Source organism: Trachurus japonicus, chromosome 5, assembly GCF_045865225.1.
Source record: "Trachurus japonicus isolate A0001 chromosome 5, Traja_1.0".
Classification (NCBI taxonomy): domain Eukaryota; kingdom Metazoa; phylum Chordata; class Actinopteri; order Carangiformes; family Carangidae; genus Trachurus; species Trachurus japonicus.
Genome location: NC_140911.1, coordinates 13708437 through 13729613, shown reverse-complemented (window position 1 = coordinate 13729613; position 21177 = coordinate 13708437). Strand labels below are relative to the sequence as shown.

Sequence of the window (21177 nt, the reverse complement as noted above, 5' to 3'; positions counted from 1 at the left end):
TATAGGCCATATAAAACTGAATATTTAACCCCCAACTTTTTTTTATGAGGAATTTTATGAGAAAATTTTATGAGGATGAAATGTGTAGGAACTGTTTGTGAAAAGGTGGATATTTCATTTTTGTCTGTTTATGTAGTTTCATTGTATGAAGCTACAATTATATAAATGCAATAAACATTTAGCTTTCATAGTGTTGGGTGCAAGAAAACTTTAGTTAATGATGCAAGTCTCAGCGCCACAAATGATTAAAAAAAACAAAAAAACCCCAAATCTTTGTGCACAAACATTATAATAATAAGATTAAAAGTAACACCAGTCATTACTACATACAAAATGTTGTATTCAACTCCTGGGAAAAGCCTGAGAGAAGCCTGGGAAAAAGCCTTTACATTGTTACATCATTCTGCTAAAACAAATTACAAATACGCAAACATGCAAAACCAAACAAAACTACTAGATGAATATAATAATTAAGAACTTACACGTTCATTCATGTATAACCTAAGAATGTTTTCACAGAATAATAATTATTGTTATTATAGCAGCACCAGTAGTAATGGTGACACTGCCAAAAGGTGATAATGTTAATTATTACTTTCTGTGGTGTAGAAGGGCAGGTCAGCCAAAGAGGGCAAAGGAGCAGTGTCTGTATACTCGGTCTGCACATCTCTGCCATGACGATTTAATTAGCTACTGTATGTGACTGCAGATTTAGGTCAGATTTTGCTCTGAGACTTTGACTTAGTGCATATAAAACGGGGATTTTCTCTCCTTGTGCAGTTTTGCTTTGGGTTAAATCGGGGTCCCACTGACCTACATCCTGTCTTTATCCCCCCTGAGAGAATTCAAAACAGTCTGCTGTGAGAAGTGAAGTCAAATATTTATTGGCTTTTCTCCTTGCTCACAGAGGAGTTAGTGATAATGATCTTTTCAGCGACTGCAAATATTTTGCACGTCGCTATCGCTACTGTGGATCTGTTTTGTTTTCCTGCAGTTGATTATCAATTGCCTTTTGCGAGATCTTGCTCGCCTGGGACGATATGTGAGCATGCAATCCGTGGGGAGTTTCATACCTGTGTACTATTAAAGACGAGTTCAGTTTGACAACACCTGTGTTGTGCAATCATTACCAGTCACACATTCTCATGTTTACGCCTACGAGGATGTTGTGATGGTTGAGCTGCTGTTCTCTGTCATAACAGACTGACGGAGCCAGAGCGGTTGTTTGGATCACACCATCTGTCAGAAGAGGAGGCAAATGCAACTTTGTCGGTTCCAAGTCACAAGCCCGACATGTCCGTGAGGTCACCCTGAGACCTTTCCAAACAGCCTGTAAAGTTACTCATTCACTCAAGGTGGCGGGGCCACACAACTCCAGTTCCCCTGGTGAACGGCACAATAAGTCACTGATGTTTGTAAGAAAAACAAACTATACTATTGGCATATAAATCATTTTGGGGGCTAGACTTAGTTTTGACATTATTACTGACTCCTGAGGGAGTTGCAGGCACATGGGAAACCACAGCGAGATGGATAGTGTATTCCTTTTGTAAGTACATCATGTTTCAGTGCAACATGAAAAGGCATCCCAAGCAGCAATAACTCATCTTTGCAGTTTCCCACATGGCCCTCATGTCTTTGACATATCTAAAGAAGAGTGGTGATGATTACTAAATGGCTCAACTCCAAAGCCATATACAAAACACCCTCATCACACATGCTGAAACCGAGACCTCTCTGTTGCTTTACAACAAAGGCTTCAAGTAAGATGGTTCAACATCGAAACCCAGAACCACTCTGTTCATGTCACTGCATTACTTTTTTCTTCTTTTTTGCAATACAGTTTGTGCATCCACATGTGCACATCCTCATGTTATTTGCCTTGTGTGAAATAGACTTGTTTGCTTTCTTGTTAAGAGTTAGATGGGAAAATTGATAACGTGTGTTTATATACTAAATATGAAGCTAGAGTTAGCAGTCTATCAGCTCAGCATATTTGTACAAAGTTACACAAATAACTTTCGATTTTTGGTTAAGTTTATTTTTTCAGACAATCAAGCCAACTGTCTTTTTGATTCTAGTCTTTATGCTAAGAAAATCTGATCTAATCTGTTGTTAGTTCCAGCTTCATATTTAGCACACAGGCATGAGTGTGTTATATTAAGATTTTCATCTACTTCTGGCCAAGACAGCAAATACGTGTATCTGCCAAAATGCTGAACCATGTCTTCAAATCAGAATCAGCCAAAGCCACAAAACTGGAAGCCTGATTTCTTGCAATGGAAATTATCTTCAGATGCTATTTTGTCCTTCAGGTCTGGTTGGAGCATTTAAGTCCAGTCTGTCATGAGCCTTCACTCACAGTTTAGGTTGGAGGAGTGGGATTACCTCTTATCTCCACTGGGATGTTGTCTGTCTTTAGGCTGGACCCAACATGGACTTGTCTGAGCCCCCTCTGTTGCCACTTCATGTGGCCTCATGGAAAACATTCCTTAACAAACCAGGCCTGTAGATACCGTATCAGTTTCCTTATAAACTGTATCATAAAAATCCAAATGCTTTAGTGTCCTATATCTTCCTGCTCGTTCTGACACGGGCTATAAAAACAACTGCTTATTTATTCTGACTCCATTTTGAGAGCAAACAATTCTCCAACTCGAGCAGACCAAACAACTGACTCTCACAGTAAACACCCATGCACAGACAGGCAGGTTGTTTGTTCCTAGGCTGAAATAATAAATCACAGGCGGCAGGTTGGCCCAGAGGTCGAGAGGCTGCATGTAGCCGCTAGGTTACTGGTTTGATCCTGCAGCGCTGAACACAATATTCCAGCAGAACACCAAAGGTACCCTTACCAAAAGTGCTGAATGTGATAGCAGCCTCAAGCTCTCAACTGTGAAATAATATACTGCCAAATATAACCGATGTACATCAGTAAAAAAAAAATCCAATTACCTTTGAAAACTGACTGAAGAAACAGGTGCTAAAATACAAAAGCAGCCCTCTCTTTCATTTGTCATCTGTCCATATTTTCACATCTGTTTAAACATTACTTGACACTCCATGTATTAAGTGTACTAAAGGTTATTTAAAAAAAAAAAAAAAAAAAATCCAACCATGACCCAGAGGGTACCTGCAAAGAAAAATGTGTAATCGCAGGATGAGTATGAAACAGGCTGTAGCCTACACAGAACAAGGACCTTTGGCGTGACTGCACAGGGCGTTTTTTCTACCCCATCTAAGACATCCCACAACATCAGTATAGGATTACCCGCAAGCTCAGACTCTCTCTGTCACACTTTGTCCATGAAGTCTTTGATAAGCCCTTGTTTTTAGTTCTGGATAATTCACATATGGAAAGGTTTTATTGAGCATGGCATTGCATAAAACTGGATTTCCGAAAGACGAGGCAACCGGTAGGAATGGGTATCTAATCAAGACAGGGTCAGACCCAGCAGATGCTGTTTCTGCCTCAGCGGCAGAAGCTATTCTTTTCCTTCGCTGAGCACACCCCTCTGTGCCCACAGGAGTTTCATTTACAATTCAAATACATCCAATACTATGGGAGCTCCTGCTGAGATTGAAAATGCACTCAAATCAGAGTGTCAAAGTGGTAAAACAGAGTAATACCGTACTATCTTTACATAAGAAGAGCGGTGAGAGGTGCGTTCAAACACGAATCCCACAGCGGTGCCTGAAATATTCATTTTCATACCACACACTGTGATCCTGGTCGATTTTTCCCAACTATTACCTGGTCTCCTCCTCGCTCAAAGTGTGTTGTAACTTGAAAGTCTCACTTGTGGTTGTGCCGGCAATGTCCTTCCAAAGTTTCCTGTTTTCACAAGTGTTGTGCATGCCTGAACGCTCACCCAGTGTTGAAACTAACTGTCATGTCACCTTGTCTCACATTTAGGCCCATATTTAGGCCATTGCACTGAAGATGGACACTTTATCATTCAGAAATATGAAGGTAAGATAAGGAATATAGAGTAGCCTATGGTGCTATTCTACACTGTCAATCAAACTATAATAACTTCCTGTAGACTGCCTTAACTATTTTACAACTAGAGACTATGAATTAAAGTAAATTAGGCTAGTCCACAGGTCAAGTTTACATTGCCCCATATTACTCACTTTTGTTTGTCATTTTGAACTAATAGGATCATAACCATGGTGTGCTCAGTGGCCACATATCAATTGTTAAAAACTTGATGGCCTATATTGACAGAAAAAAATATGTATGCCAAACTTTGAATGTCACACGCGCAGTTAATAAAGAAGTTACGGTACACACTTTCGCCTGAGGAATGATGCCTTCACTGACTAGAAGAAGTGTTTCTTTTTTCATCCTTACAGTGTAACTTATGCTATCTACTTCATCTATATGTTGTCTTTTTTATTTTTCAGCTCAACAACAAAGTTGTTTTTACTCAAAAAGTTCACCAAATTGGTGTTTTGTAGCTTTTTACAAACTTTTAGAACTTTTAGAACTTTTAGAATTTAAGTTTACGAGGCGCACCTGAAGGCACCAAAAGTCTCGGTCAATTAGTAGAGTTTAGACAGTGAGGAGAGCTTGTAGTCTGTCGGTGAGCGCTCCGCCAATGACCACGTAAAAACGCCCCACTGCTCCGACTCAGATCTGCGGGGGTGGGGAGTACACAAGTTTGGATTTGGACTTTTGAAAACCATGGGATTCGAACTGGACCGCTTCAAGGGGACCGTGGACCCGGATTTTAAATGCAACTTGTGCAATAAAGTCCTGGAGGACCCGCTGACGACTCCGTGCGGTCACGTCTTCTGCTCCGGCTGCGTGTTGCCCTGGGTCGTCCAGCAGAGCAGCTGCCCCGTCAAATGTCAGCGGATCTCCACCAAAGAGCTGAACCACGTCCTGCCGCTGAAAAACCTCATCTTGAAGCTGGAGATCAAATGTGACAACCACGCGAGGGGTTGCGATGCGGTGGTGAAGCTGCAGCATCTGTCCGAGCACGCAGAGATGTGCGACTATTCCCCGGCGAAGTGCAGGAATAAAGGATGCAACGAGGTGCTCAACCTGCGGGACATGGATGCTCACATGCGGGAGACGTGCGACTACAGACCGGTGGGGATATGCGAGAGCGGCTGCGGATTGATGCTCACCCACAAAGAGCAGAAACTAAACAGCCACTGTTGCCTGAGAGCCCTGAAGGCGCACAACAGCGCGCTGCACTGCAAAATCATCAGCCTGGATAGAGAGTTCAAGAAGCAGACTATTAAAGCCAACAAGAGGGAGAAGACACTCCTGGCACAACTTTCCGCCGTGCACAGCGAGCTGCAGATGACAGCGCTGAAATATCAGAAGAAATTCACCGAGTACAGCGAGAGGATCGACTCCCTCACCAAGACCGTGGCTTTCTCCTGCAAGGTAAGCAACAAAGTTTCTTGCTTCCAGGGAGCACAGGCAGCCAGCTTTTTCTGCACACTTCTTTATCTCTCTCTCTCTTGCTGCTGCTGCTGAGGGGAATCCTAGGGCCTACTCTACTTTAGTAGATAGAAAAGAAAACAGCTTAACCATCCCTTACATCTCAAAATGCATGTTTTGCAATGGCTTCACCTTCATTCTTGAGCGTCCAAACTTGGAAGGAGCTGTTTCTTCTTAGCAACACACAGCTTGACCCATGTTTAGTGGCATCCTCCTGTGCAAACCCTTTAAGAGCTAACTTTATAGACTTTAAAATATCTTGTTTGTTTGCATGCTGGGACTTGGTACCTGAGTTTTATTGAGCCTTCATATTGTTTTGTATCAGTAGGCTAGTTGTTGTTTTTTAACCTCAGATGAAAATGAAAGTCCAACTGGTTATAATGGGTTTTTTTTTCTTTGCTAGACAATTCCAGCTTTTCAAGAGCCCCATAGTGCTCAGAGGTTTTGTTTCTTCACTGTCTGCTTTGAGGCATGGATGTCAGCTGTGTCTCTGGCCAGCTGGCAGTCAATGGGGGAGGGCCAAATATTTACTGCAATTCTGTACACAACAAGAGCCAGGTTCCAGTAATATATCCAGCTCGCAGCGTGCTTGTTTGAGGCTTTCTGTCATCGATGTTCACCCATCCCTCGAGACAGTCATAACAAATTAAAATCATGGATCTCGCAGAGTTACTGGCATCAAAAAATGTTTGAGTGTGGTGGGAGATATTGATTTTCAATAGGAGCCTCAACAGGCTTGAAGGACTTCTGAGGGGCCAAAAGGCCTTAAAAAGACAATGTCTTAGGGGATGTTTTATACTATGATGATGAGAGAGATTTTTTTTATTCGTTCCATTCTGCTTACAGGGTTATAGCACCACCTCTAAATCCTCGGTTAGTGATGTTATCTAAATCTCTGTTCTTAAGTCAGGCCTCTGTTGGGGAAAGAATGAAGGAAACTGGTGTGAGGATGGTTCACATTTAAAAAACCCAATGACCAAGTATCTGCGTGCAGTACTTAATAAGTCAGTTAATTAATTGAATTAGTGAATGGTGGCTGCACTGTGATCAGCAGATGGGAGTGGTCAGATTGTAATCAGGCTTAGTTATGAAAATCTGTCCAAGAACAAGAGGAGGAGCTTTTGATTCACGACAAATTGCACAGATTGGACACACACCGCTGACAGTGTTACATAATGAAATTTGGATGAATGGCAACTTTTCTTGGATGTTGCGCTTATATAATTTTACACCTCTTAACTCTATATTTTTGTCTGTGAAGTTTCTTTCTCATTTTTTTCACAAAAAGTTCTTCCTTTTCACTTTTTTTTTTTTTGCTTGGTTGTTTCATTTGTTTCGTTATGGGCTCTGTTCCCAGCAAAATGTGTTCCGGTAGACTGGTAAATTGCGCATCAAAAGCACCGATGCAGGGAAATGGTGAAATCGCTCATGCTGGTTTAAAGAAGCTTGCTGGGCCTGTAGCACAGCTGGTTATCATAGTTCATCTGACAGCGGCATCTCAGTCCTACTGCTGAGTTATATACATCCAGTGCATTATTCCTCAGTGAAACCCAATGTAAACAGAGAGATAAAAGTCCCCTCTATGGGCACACCTACATAAAAGACACTGGAACTGTTCCAGAAATCATCAGTAGGTAGATAGAGCAGGTTGAGAGGAGAAGCAGCAGCGTTTTGTGGGTGATGAGGTTAGTTGGAAAGCTTTCATTTCTTCCGAGGAGGATCTTTCACTGGGTCCAGTCAAGCAGCGAATGGGATTGTTTGGAGGGAGAATCTCAAAGCACACATTGGGAGTATGAAACTGAGCGTCACAAGTGAGATTAGCGGTGGGAGGCAGGCGACTTGCAGGCTGCCACCAAAACTCTCTCATAGCTTGTGGCTGGATTTATACTCCTGCCTTGAGGGGCTGTGTGTGCAGCATACCTACGGCGGCTACATGTGAAGGCTCCAAGGTTATGCTCCAGGCTACACCGCAGCTGACATTTGCCTCCTCCTTTTGGCAGCTCGTGTTTTCCCATACATGTTTCTGATGTTTGTTAAGAGCAAAGACAACATTAAGGAAGTTAAAGACTAGTGTAACCTTATACTACAAAGCCTCTGCTCACCATGATCACAGCTCTGAATGAGTGACTGGACATAAACACAGTGATTACACAGCGGTAGTCTGCTATCCACTAACAAGACAGCAAAATAACATCATGAAGTTGCCTATAAATTTGTGTGTAGCTCAGTGTTGCTCTCTATCATCAAGTAAGTGAAAGAATATAAACACAGTTACTCTGGGGGAATACGAAATACAATACAGCCTGGCCATATCCAGCACATGCATCTAGTGTTGTCGAGATTATTTCAATAGGCCTATGTGAAAACTGATTCTTAACTGTAAATCAAAACCTCCATATTAACCTTTTTCGTGTTTCCTGTGATCAATTGATCAACATGATTTGAGTGAATTCAGGGTCTGTTGAACCTTTCTCATGAGGAATATTTTTGACTTGTCATAGCAGGAAAAAGCTCAGGTTTTGACATCCTTTTGAAGCCATGCTAGTCAGCCAGGATTCACAGCACCATAGAGCTGGAACAACTAAATGAAGTGCATCCGTTACTAGCTGTGTTTCACAATACAAAATGTCCATGGTGAGAGGGGCCTAATACAGATTTGTTATGACATTTTTGTTCTTTGAATCACTGTCAAAGAGTGAACAGACCAATCATTTCATGCAACGTTTGACGGGTAACCTACTTTAGGTTTTTTTTTTTTTGTCTCTGTCACTGCTCAGCTTATGCTTCCTCAGCCAGATGGAGGATTTTAATGTCTTCTTATAATAACCAGGCTGCGACTGTGAGGGATGACCTGGCTATGTGGAATAACTGACTGAAGTTTCCAATAATAGGCCTAACACATCTCAGGCTTCTTCAGTGGGCCAGAAAGAGTAATAAAACAAAGCGAAAACAAAGAGCTCTGATCTCACCCAGGTTCACTTCAGGGCTGCTGGAATTGCTGTCACACTTTCCATTAAGCCTCACATCTCTTGTTTTGAACCAAGCTCCTCTTTAGCTGCTGCAGATGATGGCGTTCGAGCTACTGTAGCTACATGATGTGATAAAGAGCATCTATCAAAATCACAAGACATCAGACAGATTGAGCCTCCATTGAATTTAATCTGGGTAATCTGATTAGACTAATTGAGTGCTAATTTTGAAGCATGAATATATGAGATAATTTAATTGAATAATGTAGCTACTCTATTAATTAATTCTGTGCTTGGCTGCCAATTGAATATGACAGAGATCGTGGTAATGAAAGTCATCTAGGCTATATGTCACAGAAAGTAACCCTTCAAGAAAACTCTGAAATTGATTAGGCTGCCACTTCTTTTGTGTACCTGTTTCAGCTTCACTGAGTAATTATCCTCTTATTGATCTGAAATCTATTTCTATCCAAGCTGCCCAAGCTGAAACGCCTTAGATGACCAGGTCACTGAGTTTCTGCTTCTTGATCATAGGCCAATAGTTCATGAATCAATATTTTCCTTTTTCACCCTGCATTACAGTACCTACACTATAATTAGATGCTCTATGTTACGAGGCAGACGTAGGGGAAGGCAGTTTGATGATGGAGGACAGACTCGGAAAGTGTGACTGGTGCTGAGGTGAAGGCTCACTTTCAGTCTGCCAAGTCCAACCAGTGAGCAGCAGACTAAAGTTTCACTGCAAGTTTGCTTTCTTTCCTCAGCTACTTTTTTCCTCCAGTAAAGTTAATGTTAAACATTTGTTTACTTGACACAGACCCCACGTGCCCCCCCCCCCCCCACCTTTCCCTTCCCTTCTTGTCCGCATGACCACATTTTGCACTCTCGGTTGCGAGGACATTTTGTTTTTATCACCTAGGCGTACCTAATGTTTTAGTAAATGCACATCCTCCTGTGGGGATTCGTTTAATTTTTTAGGGATTAGAGCATTTGCTAGAGTGTTTGCAGATGTGGAGAAAACTCATCTTAATTACTCTGAGTTCTTTTTAATGGCTCACGCAGTCTAAATGTGAAAACACCTTAAGAATTCATCCAATTTGTTTTGAGGCTTCTGGCAGGTTCCGTTTAACTCAAGTGGAAGGAACATCTTGTAATGTAATTCATTTCAGGTCAAATTCTCAGTCATATTCAACTCAATTTTCACGTAATGGACAGTTCTTGTTGACAATGACGGCTGTATCATTTGAAAGCATGTGTTAGCCTACTGCTAATGCTGCCATGACACGGTACAGGACTGCACATTCCAACGTGGCCTGACATGCACATGACGGTCTTTTTAGCCTATATGGCAGTCAAGACACTGTACATGCCAATAATATCTGCTTTATATTTAGTCCCACTATGCAGCAGCATACTGGAGTGGCAGCTGAAATTATGTTACCTCATAACTCCCCGCTAAGTCTTGCTCAGAAAACAGATTAGGAGCTGAGTCTGCGAGTTTCCCAGAGTTCTTCATGTCATGTTGCTACTGAGTAAGAAGTCCAATGGTGTATTAATTTACATAGGACAACGGTTTGTGAGAGGGAAGGGCTGGTGGCTCCTCTTTGAACTGCTCACCTCTGGCCTTAGAGGAAGGAAATTAGGTCTGAATTTCTGTAGGAAAATATCCTATGGCTTTTGTTATTATTAGAAATGTAACTATTTCCTATGAAATAAAATGCAGGATCATGTTTAAGCCAACATTAACCTCAGTGACTGACGGAATGAGCTGCTTCATAGATCAAGATTCAGAGCTTGTAAGGTGAGATGATGTAGCCAAAAAGAGAAAGAAAAAAAAAACAACAACTTTGAGATTCAAACTACAATACCATTTACCACTCCCTGTCATTCACACTGACTTGACAGCTAGCAAGCTAACACTGGCTGTTTACCACTCTGTCATTTATGCTTGACAGCTAGCAGGCTAACGTTGGCTGTTTACCAGCTCACAGTCATTTACACTTGACAGCCAGCAGGCTAATGTTGGCCATTTACCAGCTCTCTCTTATTTACACCTGACAGCTAGCAGGCTAACGTTGGCTCTTTTCTGGCTCCCAGTCATTTACATTTGTCAGCTAGCACGCTAACTTTAGCCGTTAGCTGCCTACCTGTCTTCGTTAGAAACCTGATCACAGAGGTTTATTTAGTATAATGCTGTCTTTTGATTAAGCTATCTTGACACGCACACTGGCATGCAGAGAACTTCAGAGGAGGTAGGTAGTATCAGATATACAGTATAAGAAGACTAGATGACTCACCTGCCGCTGCTGCCCAAGGACACGGCGTAGCCAGTACGGCGGCCATCGTAGGACGGGCAACTCTCTCCCTCAGAGCATTAAGCCCATATGGTGCATATTCTGCTATAATGACCAGAACATTATAGTGACATTGTGCAAATAGTTAAAGTAATAATACTGATTTATTTTTCACAGAGTTATGAATAGTTTTTTTAGTGAAGATGACTGGATCACCTGCACTAACTGCAGCCCGAGTCAGAGCAAGTTGCCCGTTCCATTATGGCCGACTCTGAGCTACACCAGCATGTAGTCTGATCCACCCCCTTGGGTAGTCTCCCCTTTTGTCTGGGAAATTCACAGAATTAACATTAATTAGCGACAGTTGAGAAGGCTATTTGCCAGAAGCAGTTGTCATTAGGCCTATAGCTTGTGAAAACTATAGTCATCTGTAAACCTGTCATTTTCTGCAGCTTGCAAGATAGTGTTAACAAACTGAGTGAAATTTCTGGCTAGAGAGTTGCCCTAGTCCAAATTGCAGTTTTGCTATAAAATTGATTAACTGCTCAACCCAAGTAAAGATTTGAAGAAAGAGGTGTCATTAAGCCATTTTCTAACACTTTTATGTCAGCCCTTAATATTGAAGAAATGGTGTCATTTACTTTATCACGTCCGTACTTTTTGCGCTATTTGTAATTTTATATGTTTTAACTCCCTATTATCTGCCAATAAGAAGATCTTTTTTTTTTCCTTTTCTATTCTTCCCCTTTAAGTACCGAGTTCAATCATTCTGTCGCTCACCTGGAGTTAATAATAGATTATTATGAATAACCTCCTGTCATCTCTTTGTTCACATGTTTCTCCTCTGTCTGTCTGTAGGAAGGCGAGACTAAAAGCGTGACGGTTGTCCTTCTGCGTGAGGGTGGATCTCTGGGTTTTAACATCATAGGAGGAAGGCCATGCGCGGTAGGTTAAAAGCCGAGCGTTGAAGGTTTCATCCCCCCCCCCATTGATCAGACCAGTGTCATATGGCAACCCAGGAATGAATAGCACATACTTGTAGCACCACAAGCTTTCTCTGTACTGACTGACACAGCTTTGAGACGGCCGTGCATGTGGATAGATGGACCGCATCTATCAAGTTTTATTGTGTTTATATTGGTCTGGTTTAGCGGATTTGGCATCACAGATTAAAAAAACTATAATTAGTTTTATGAGAGTTAAATCTGGGATTATGGCTTTGACCGCAGTTGTTTTGTCTCTAATTGAGGGGATTTTGGTGGTGAGGTAAACACAGAGGAGAGGAAAGGGGTCTTTTATCCAGTCCTGAACCTTTCACAGCCACAATGTTTTCTGCCTTGAGGCTGTGAAGGGAAAGTCATTAATGATGCCACTTGCTCTGCTGAGTGATGGGTTGAAAATATCTCAACATTGGTTTACTGGCAACTCTATCCTCCGTACATCCTCTGTCTGCAGGTCCTATTGAAATGGTGTCCCCCATATCTGTTTCACGGGAACTGTACTCAACTGTTACAGGGCTGTTTTTTCCACAGCCGCAGTGACGCACTCTTCTGTAACGATATAGATTATCACAGTAAAACCTTTTATGGCGGGAAACTATAAAAAGAGTTTTTTTTTTCCAACTTTTTTTTTTTTTTTACCCGATTCTGTGGTCTTGTAGATTGGCAACCTTTCTCACTGTTGTGACAGAAACCATGTATCAAACTCAGCCAAAAGAGAGCGGAGATAATGCATGGCTTTTGCTTTCGCTGCCAGCCTCCAATCACCAATCTGTGTCAGAAGCTATTCATTAAAATGGAAATAGCTAATATCCCTGTAGCCTTTGACACAAGTGTTTCATGTGGCTGTTATTTTGGCATGGCTTGGTTAGACCAATCAGCTGCCAGGTTTTGTGGTCTCCAAAAGGGCTAGTTAGTCCACAGCTCTCAAGATAGTGTAATTGTAAGCCTGCAGAAACATTTTTGCAAATTCGCTGTACATGATGTCCCTGATAGAGGAAGTAGACCGTAAAGTATTAATTAGAGTTAGCACTGTGACTGAGATGTCTTTAAGTATCCTATTAAATTGCAGTTTCATGCTGTTGTTCTGTTCTGTTCCACTCCAGTAGGGATGTAACATAAGTTTTTCTTGTCTTTTCTTGTTATTCGGGTGAACTGTCCCTTTAACACTGTGTGCACTCTCTAGAAAGTTTCTCTGGTTTATTAAATTGTGTTTATTCTGTGTAGATGTCAATTGTAACTTTGCTAAGGTTTTGATTACTTAAACACAGTGCTTTTATTATTTGCTCTATTTATTCCACAGGACGATAATGACAGCACTAACGAAGGGATCTTTGTGTCCAAGATTGTCGAGAATGGTCCAGCTGACAAGGAAGGAGGCCTTCAAATCCACGACAGAATAATAGAGGTATGTGGTTTACGCAGCAGTTTTTTCCTGGAGGAGGGAAAAAAAACAGACAGAAGTTGAAACACTGTTGATGTGGAGCCTGGATTAAGTGACAGCTGCTGTCTGTTAAGATGACGACAGTGAGGAAGCACAAGAGCGTCACTCAGTATTTCTGTGACCTCTGAAAATTAAACACCATCTGAAAGCAGCAAATGTGACATGTTGAATGAGAAATTAACATTTTAGGGCTGTTATATAAGGTCGAGTAAATCTTGCAGGAAACTCAAGTTCCAACCTTCGCACCATTCAACGCTCAGGCGACGGCTCTGTTAAGTGGGACATCGGTGCAGATAGTGTTGAGATAAACCTGAGGCGAGGATGTCTGTCTCTGGTTTTTCTAAGTGAGAAAGAGTCCTGTGTTCCCCTCCTAGCTGACAAATCCCCAACGACAGAGCTGCCGCGTAGCATCCTTCCTCTCGCCTTTAAACAGAATCACGTGTGGAAAGGCAAACTCACCCCGAGGTCAACTTGAAGGATGCGTTGAAAAAGTCAGCATCACAAAGGTTTGCTTTTATAGAACAGTTGTCAGCCAGAATCGTACACAATGGCTGCACTGAATGAAGAGGTTTATGTGGATTACAAGTGTGTATTACCACGTGCCACAGGATGACAAATATGGTTTGTCGCAGGCTTTATTGTCAGACCTCAGTGAAATTGCCCCAGAGCATTTTTGACCAATGTGTTGCTCACAGAAATGTTTGCGGAGAGTGTTTACAAGAAAAGAAGACTCCCACATCTGGACTCCGTTGATCACTCTATCCCGTCATTCATGCAGTCGAAATGTTAACTACTTACAAAAATGCCACAAGTCCTTTGGCACAAGCCTCATCCATGTGGTTCCACATAATGTGGTTGTAAATATGGCAACACCGTTACTAAGATGTGACATGTTAGTCCTCATTTATAATCTCCTCGAGTAACACAATCAAGTGACTCAAAGCTCTCTGCTACTTGAGATTTGTCATGAGATCGGCTGACAAAGGACGAGTTGAGCCGGCAGTTGACTGGGATCCTGGTGACTTGAGGCCACTGGCCGATGAGAGATTGGCTCATATGTCGCGCGAACGTGTACGAGTGGAACTGTGTCTCATCTGCAGTGTCTGTTTGGATGAGCTTGGTTGGGGAGTCATCTTATCAGGCCAGATGTTGCTGTATTTGGTTGCTAAAGGAGATATCTGGTTGTAGGATTTAGTGTTGAGATAGCCAACCCTTAACCTAAAAGAAAAAGTAAACCATTTCGCTCTAGGATAATGCTCCACTTGTTCGTCTTGCTTTTGAGCTTTTTGCAAACAAAGTCACGAAATCTCTCCAACAAGGAAGAACTTGAAGAGCCTAAGGAGGTAGCAAAGCTCCCTATTAAGTGACCTTTTCTTTTGAAGAGATGAGGGATCACTAGACAAAAACCAACAAAATAAATCATTCAGCCATTGAAATAGAAATGTATACACGGTTCAGAGTTGCTGCTCCACATTGCTGCTTTTCATGGGATGGGTAACCTGATAGTGGAGGTGGTTCATATTTCCAAGACTCCTGCTTTGTTAGCTGGTTCAGTCAAAAGAAAAAGTTCCATGTCATGGTTTTGTCAGACGGCAATATGAAGTGCAGCGTCAACGACATGTTCGCAGCTGAGTGGGTTACATCTTTGACCTCGGGTGATTGGATCTGTGAACTCTGTGGCTGACAGTGGAGAATCAAAGGAATTCAATCCCAAGCACCCAAAGGCAGTTTCATCATCATGTTTTGAACTGATACCAACAGTTGTTAACTGTTGTCCCATTTAACATCCTGTGTGGGAAGTGATGCGTTAGAAAAACAGAAGCCTTCAAATCTTGTTTCTTGTCACATCTCACAGGAAGCGTTTTTTTTTTTGCTTTTGTCTGGCAAACACTCAATCTGTCAACTATTATATCTATAGAAATAGTGCTGGAACAAAGTTGATGATGTTTTGCCGGGAAGATATTGTCAAAGTTTACAAAATCTTTCAAAGTTGAATAAGAAAATTCTTAAATCCATTGAGCTTTTTAAAAATCACTGCCTCAAGCATGTAATTGGAAGGACTTGAGGTTTTCTGTTGTGATTCAGAATGATGCAGATGGCAGTTACTTTCATTATCAGTCAGTATGTTGATTTTTTAAAAATTCTTTTCTTACATCTTTTCATAATCTAAAATGTACTTGAGTCCAATTATGAAGAATTGTTGTCAGTCAATTGTATCTTCTTTTTTTTTAAGTATATTTTTTGGCTTTTTTGCCTTTATTTGATAGCACAGTGAGATAGACAGGGAAGGGGGAGGCAGAGAGAGGGGGAATGACATGCAGGAAAGGTCTGCCCGACGCGGGACTCGAACCGGGGACGCCTGCGTTGAGGACTGTAGCCTCTGTAGCGGCGGCCGCTCTAACCACTGCGCCACGCACCGCCCCAGTCAATTGTATCTTGATCGGTCAGATCTTCTCTTACTTAAAATGCCAACCTTGTATTGCATGGTATTTTATTTAGTTTTTAGACACTTGGTTACACAGTAGATGTTGTGAATGTGTTCTCAAATAGTTGCTTTCTTATTCATCCAACAAAGAGCAACATTTGCATTCATTTGGAGTAAGACCTAAAGAATGCAATCTCTGCTTGCCCTCTTTTACCCCTTCTTTAGTGTAAACCAAGTCCTGAGGGAGATATCTGTCTCTTTATCTGCAAACTCCTCTGCTGTGTTCATTATCTAGTTACTATCTTTAACTGCCATTAGGTTCTTGGTATGTAATGTAAAGTGGGTTTATAAAGGGCTTTTTCACTGAAGGTAACATCGCTGGCTGGACAATCTAATGATGAGCTAAAAGGCTCTGGACTCTGTGGACTTTGAAAGGGTTTGTTATGACTCGTTTAACACTGCACATAGCCATTAGATCTTTTGTTCATATAAACAACATTGATGAGTTAAAGTCAGATGTGTAATTTTCCATGACAGAGTGGAATGGAAAATGTTTACCTTTATTTCTCAAACACACGAAATGTGGCTTACAAGCCTATAGAGGTGATCATTTTAACAGCGATTCACAAACCATAGCATAGCGCTGCTATGGCGATCAGCAGCTCTGGAAAAAGGACAATCATATTACATGGAGCAGTGAAAAGCGCGTTCACCTGAGGAGGCAGAAAACCACAGTGCTGTCAACAGCCAAAGAGCTGTTTTCTCTTCCTGTAGTAGAGGTGTTAGTTCCAGTAAGTCTATATGGATGTAACATGTACATGGTGATCCACAGCTCGTCCTTCTACAACAGGCTCTTAGCGGGGGAGTGTGATAGCAGATGGCTGTCCTCTAACCGAGCTACAGGCTGGTATGATTCAGCACATGAATGCCTCCTTGTTCAGTCAGACATTTTTCTCATAAAAAAAAAAAAAAACTTGAGCTGTGTGTTTGCTTCTGCTCTGCAAGCTGAAAAATCTTAGCTCTGTGGTCGGGATCTGCCCGTGTTTGCCACCAGGATTTGATAAATAAGTTCTGATTCAGTTTAACAGTGGGGTCGGTCCTGGTATGTAGGGCTTAGCTCAATGGCCACGGCTTATTCTCTAATCACATCTTTAGATAGCTGATTGATGGTGTACTTCCGTGTTACTTAGCAAAATGTTCACATATTTACCGTATAAATGTAATCCCCGCATTTTGTCTTTTGTGCTTGGAGGTCCAGCAAGAGTTTGTTGCTGTGTATTTACCCACAAAAAAATGACTTTCTTCAAGCCTCTTTGCTTGTGCAATATGACTAAGCCAATGTCACAATCCTGGAATGACTGTGCCTGAGCTCTCGGGGTGAAGGAGATGTTCTGTGCGGGCTTCTGAGTGTGAAAATAGGAAGAGAATGGAGACGCCTGGGCTGCTGTTGTAAATGTCGCCTTGTAAATCCTCAGCAAACATTCTTAGGTCGCAGAGGGTGAACAGCAACAACTACTTTAAAATAAACTGACATTGGTAGATGCCAGCTCTAATATGGAGGATGGGAGGTTTATGTGTGTTTTTTTTGGGGGGGGGTGGGGGGTGGGGGGGTGGCGGGGTGAGTTAACCAGCCGGAATGTGTCCAGGGCTAAGACAATGTTTATATGAATACCTAAACTGCATGTCATTTGAATTGGAAAGCCGAGATTAGAAGGATAAAATTCATCAGAACCATGTTTTTATTCAGTGTCAACTACTCCAGTGCGATGGGGCGCAGGACCAAAAATAGCTGGCGTGTTTGTGCCGACACAGTTTTGTAACAGATGATGCAAGTTGGATTAGCTGGCAGTTACCTCTGTTCATTTAACCTCTTTCAGATGCATAATGCATTTTTTTTTGCATGATTAGCTTAAGGAAGAGAGAATGTGGTGGAAAAATGCCAGAGGTCACAATCAAACGTGTCTGAAATGCAAAAGAGGCTGCTCTAAATACAGCAACTCCATTGGCAGCGAGGATATCAAATTGAACACTAGACCTAAGATCAGCTTTATTATGTTCGACACAACCTGCTCCCATGAAGCAAAGCTTATACTAATTATCAAAGAATCAGCTGGCTTTTAGCCTTCAGCATAAAGTCAACAACATTACATTTGAGGACAAAATTGCTTAATTTCATTGGTCATGCAAAACAATACATGTTATTTTAAATTAACATGGGTAATTTCACATCTGTATTTGAATCTGTATGTAAATGTGCTGCTCTTTAAAGCAGCACATTTGCAGTTTTTTTTTTTACATGTCACTGGCTACATGAGTTGCGAGGTTACTCAAAGTGAGCCACTAAACACCGTAAACCTCTCTGCAGTTACTGAGGTATCAAGTCACCAGAGCCAGAGACAGCTTAAAACCCCTGCCAGATAGCACTTAGCAGTGACTGACAGAAATGTGAAGTGAGCCCCTGTTGGAGGCGTGTCTGAAGCATGCATGTCAGTGAACCTTTATTCTTCTATGGCGTTCCTTTCACAGCAAGAAAGAGTTAGAAATTTGAATGGTGTTTGAGAAATTGGAAGCAAACCGCTGCCTTTTGTTGCAAATTAAGTGCATCGCTTTTTTCCTTTTAGACATTCCAGATATTATCCTGAGGCGTTGTTTCTGACCCGGAGGGCTATGAGGAACAGGCATAGAAGTTATTTCCCTAAGGGGGATCACATGTTGTTTGGCATTCTGGGGCAAGAGGCAGACCTTTGTCAGGCCCCTTATTAGATTTTGGCCCTTGTGCAGGCAATGTGTTTATTCCCCAGATGGGCAAGCAGAATGTGGCCCCGCTCCGTTGCTCCTGTCTGGCCTTAGACAGGATGAATCCACCCCAGGCTAAGCAGGGCCAATCCTAGCAGCGAGCCACATTCCTGTGCCCCGTGGTCCAGCTGAGGTAGGAACAGGACATTAAAACAAATCTAACTTTAAAGAGTCTATAATCAGCTTCTGGTGGTAGCTGCTGCTGCCCTTTGCAGAGCTGGCTTTAAGAAGTGAGGACAAGCACATCTTTGTTTTCCACTGCTCCATATGGGGTGGAAAAAAAAAAGAGAAAGATTTTTAAGATGTGGAGTCGTCTCAGTCTAGAGATGGTGTGAGGTGAGCTTATGCTTGGCTCTAGCCAGAAGGCTGCTTTTGTCTCTGTCCCTCACCACACACAGAATATTGTCTTTTCCACTCAGTTTAAACAGCTTGCGTCCTCAAAGGCGAGCCGGCACTTGATGATTTTTGTGGAGACGTACAGTCTGGGCCTACTGTAAATGTGTTTGCTCTGCTCCAACACAGTCTCAGCTCGGCTCCTTGTTCACTGGAGCTCGTGGGCTAATTTATGGCTCCTAAAAGTTTTAAAGGGGGGCAGAAATAGACAGGTGTAATTAAGGCTAATTTTCCTGCCAATCAATCACTGGCCTTGTGTAAATGGATCAGCAACAATCGGCTCAGGTTGCTCCACCAGCTGCTTCTCATGTCAGCCCCTGACCCCCAAGCACAGACTGCCCACCGACTCCTAATTAACTACCCTCAATTAAACCCTAATAGGCTGATTAACAGACCCTTAGTTGTGCCGTAATGGCCCGTCGTTTCCTCCCAGTGCTCCTCTGAAATGCATCCTGACTGCAGCATGTTTATCACCGCCCACTCGCTCTCTGCATCTCTGTCTGTCCCCACCATGTCTCTCTCCCTTTCCCCCCTCCCTCTGTCTCACTGGGCAGGGATTTGGCTCAGCAGACTTGAATTCCTTAGACAAAGGGTTTGGTGCCATTTTTAGACAAATAAATTGAAGGACGCACAATCAGGAGAGGAATGAATAAATAGCTCAGATGTACTAGTTTTATGAAAGTTTCTGACAATTTCATATGATTGGAATTTGAACAACACTAATGGGAACTAATGTCAGTCAAAACCCCTTGCATCAGCATTGTTTTACTTCTCCATGACCATTTTTTTCTACATCAAAAATCCCCCCTGATCACAGAGCAGCAGTTAGAGAGCTGAACTTTAAAGATCCTTCTTGACCTGGGATCATTTAACTCAAGAGGCTTAACTCCATGTCCATTTAGTCGCAGCTTTCTGGAGCTTTCTTTCCCAACAAATGGTCTTTCAAATGTCAATTTGTTTTCTCCTGACCAGGTACGAAATAGACCCCAGGGTGAGATTTAGCTGTCGGTTAGAGTTGTCAGGTTCTCATTTGGTCTTCAATACCACTGCTTTTCAAAGTGGGGTCTGGGAATCCCCAGGGGTCCTTGAGGTGATAGAAAAAGTCCTCTACTCAGATAAAAAATCTTGGCACTGCAGGTTTTTATTGTTAATCTGCAACCAATTTGATGAATTATAAATTATTTCAGACTCTCTCTCTGTTTATGTTTTTCTTTGTAATTAATACCGGTATTTGTAAACTGAATGTTTTTTGTAATTTGGACATCAGAAAATGACTAGTCAATCAAACAGCAGTAGTTAGTTGAAGCTCTAAAACATATTTTGAATATACATCTATAAAATAAGTGATTTTCAAATTGGCAGCCACGTCGTTCTACTACAGTTAATGTACAGTAAGCGTGTCTGTACTGCAGTCTAGTCTTATCCCAGTCCCCTCATAACCGCAGCTTCTGAAGAGTTTCTGCAACTGCACCAAAAATAGCAAAACATGTCAATGTAGCTTTCTCAGTGTTTGAGAAGATCACAGCATGAATCTCACAAGGGAACAAAATGGAAATGGGAAACAGTGGCACAGTCCTAAACCCGTCAGCTTAATGAAAGTGTTGACAGTTTTCACCAGATTTATCCTCCATTGTGTCGTCCACAGTTTAAAACTTTGTGTTACTACATTTAAAAAGTTGTAAATCTTTCTCTTTGGTTTCTGCTGCACACGAGTCAGAAATGTTGAAGGCTTGTCTGTGTCGGAGCTGCAGGGACACTCGGCAGAAACAACTCCAGACAGTAAAATATTTTATTGTCGTGGTTTGATCAAATGAACTTGCAGTGCTTAACCTCAGGCCTCTGTATAGGTAGTTCGTTCCACTTAGAACTGATAGATACGGACATTATGGCAAAAATAAAAACTAAACGGGGACTGGTGATTGAGGGATTGTCCCACGCAGAGAAATCAATTAAGTGGAGAAACAGCCTGCCAAGGCTCAGTGGTCGACTTCAGAATAAATCACAAGATGCTGACAACCATGCAGCTTTGTTTGCTGAGGTTTTACTGCTACATTTTACAGAAAACTGATTTTGTATATAATTTCATTTGAGCAAGGCGCACTGTTGAATCTCCTCTGACACAACAACTGGATTCTCGTGAGTCTGTTTTATGACCAGTGCCAATGTTAATGATGAGACACGGAGGGACTTTCCTGTTTTATTAGACGGATTCCATCTCCGACTCAGCTGATGGCCGCTTCTATGAAAATGGTTATAGACTGACAGTGATTTAAACATGGTTTGTGTGGCACGGTATGATCCAGCATTGGTAGATTATAGGCTATAGATTTCATTCATCAATCAAAATGCCAGAGGTTGCTTGTTTCCCTCTCATATGGAACCATTACAGTTGTTGCT

General features: G+C 41.9%; 1 protein-coding gene across 2 annotated transcripts in view; it reads left to right on the top strand.

Moving 5' to 3' along the window:
• The first annotated feature begins 4578 nt into the window (after positions 1-4578).
• Positions 4579-21177, top strand: part of pdzrn3b (PDZ domain containing RING finger 3b) — a 94061-nt gene continuing 77462 nt past the window's right edge. The window contains exons 1-3 of one of the 2 annotated variants that reach the window (XM_085776446.1): positions 4579-5404; positions 11583-11669; positions 13026-13130. In XM_085776446.1, coding sequence (XP_085632572.1) covers positions 4691-5404; positions 11583-11669; positions 13026-13130 — 906 coding nt within the window. In that variant the 5' untranslated portion in view covers positions 4579-4690. The remainder of the gene's footprint in view (positions 5405-11582; positions 11670-13025; positions 13131-21177) is intronic. The other variant, XM_085776447.1, reaches the window with a different exon arrangement.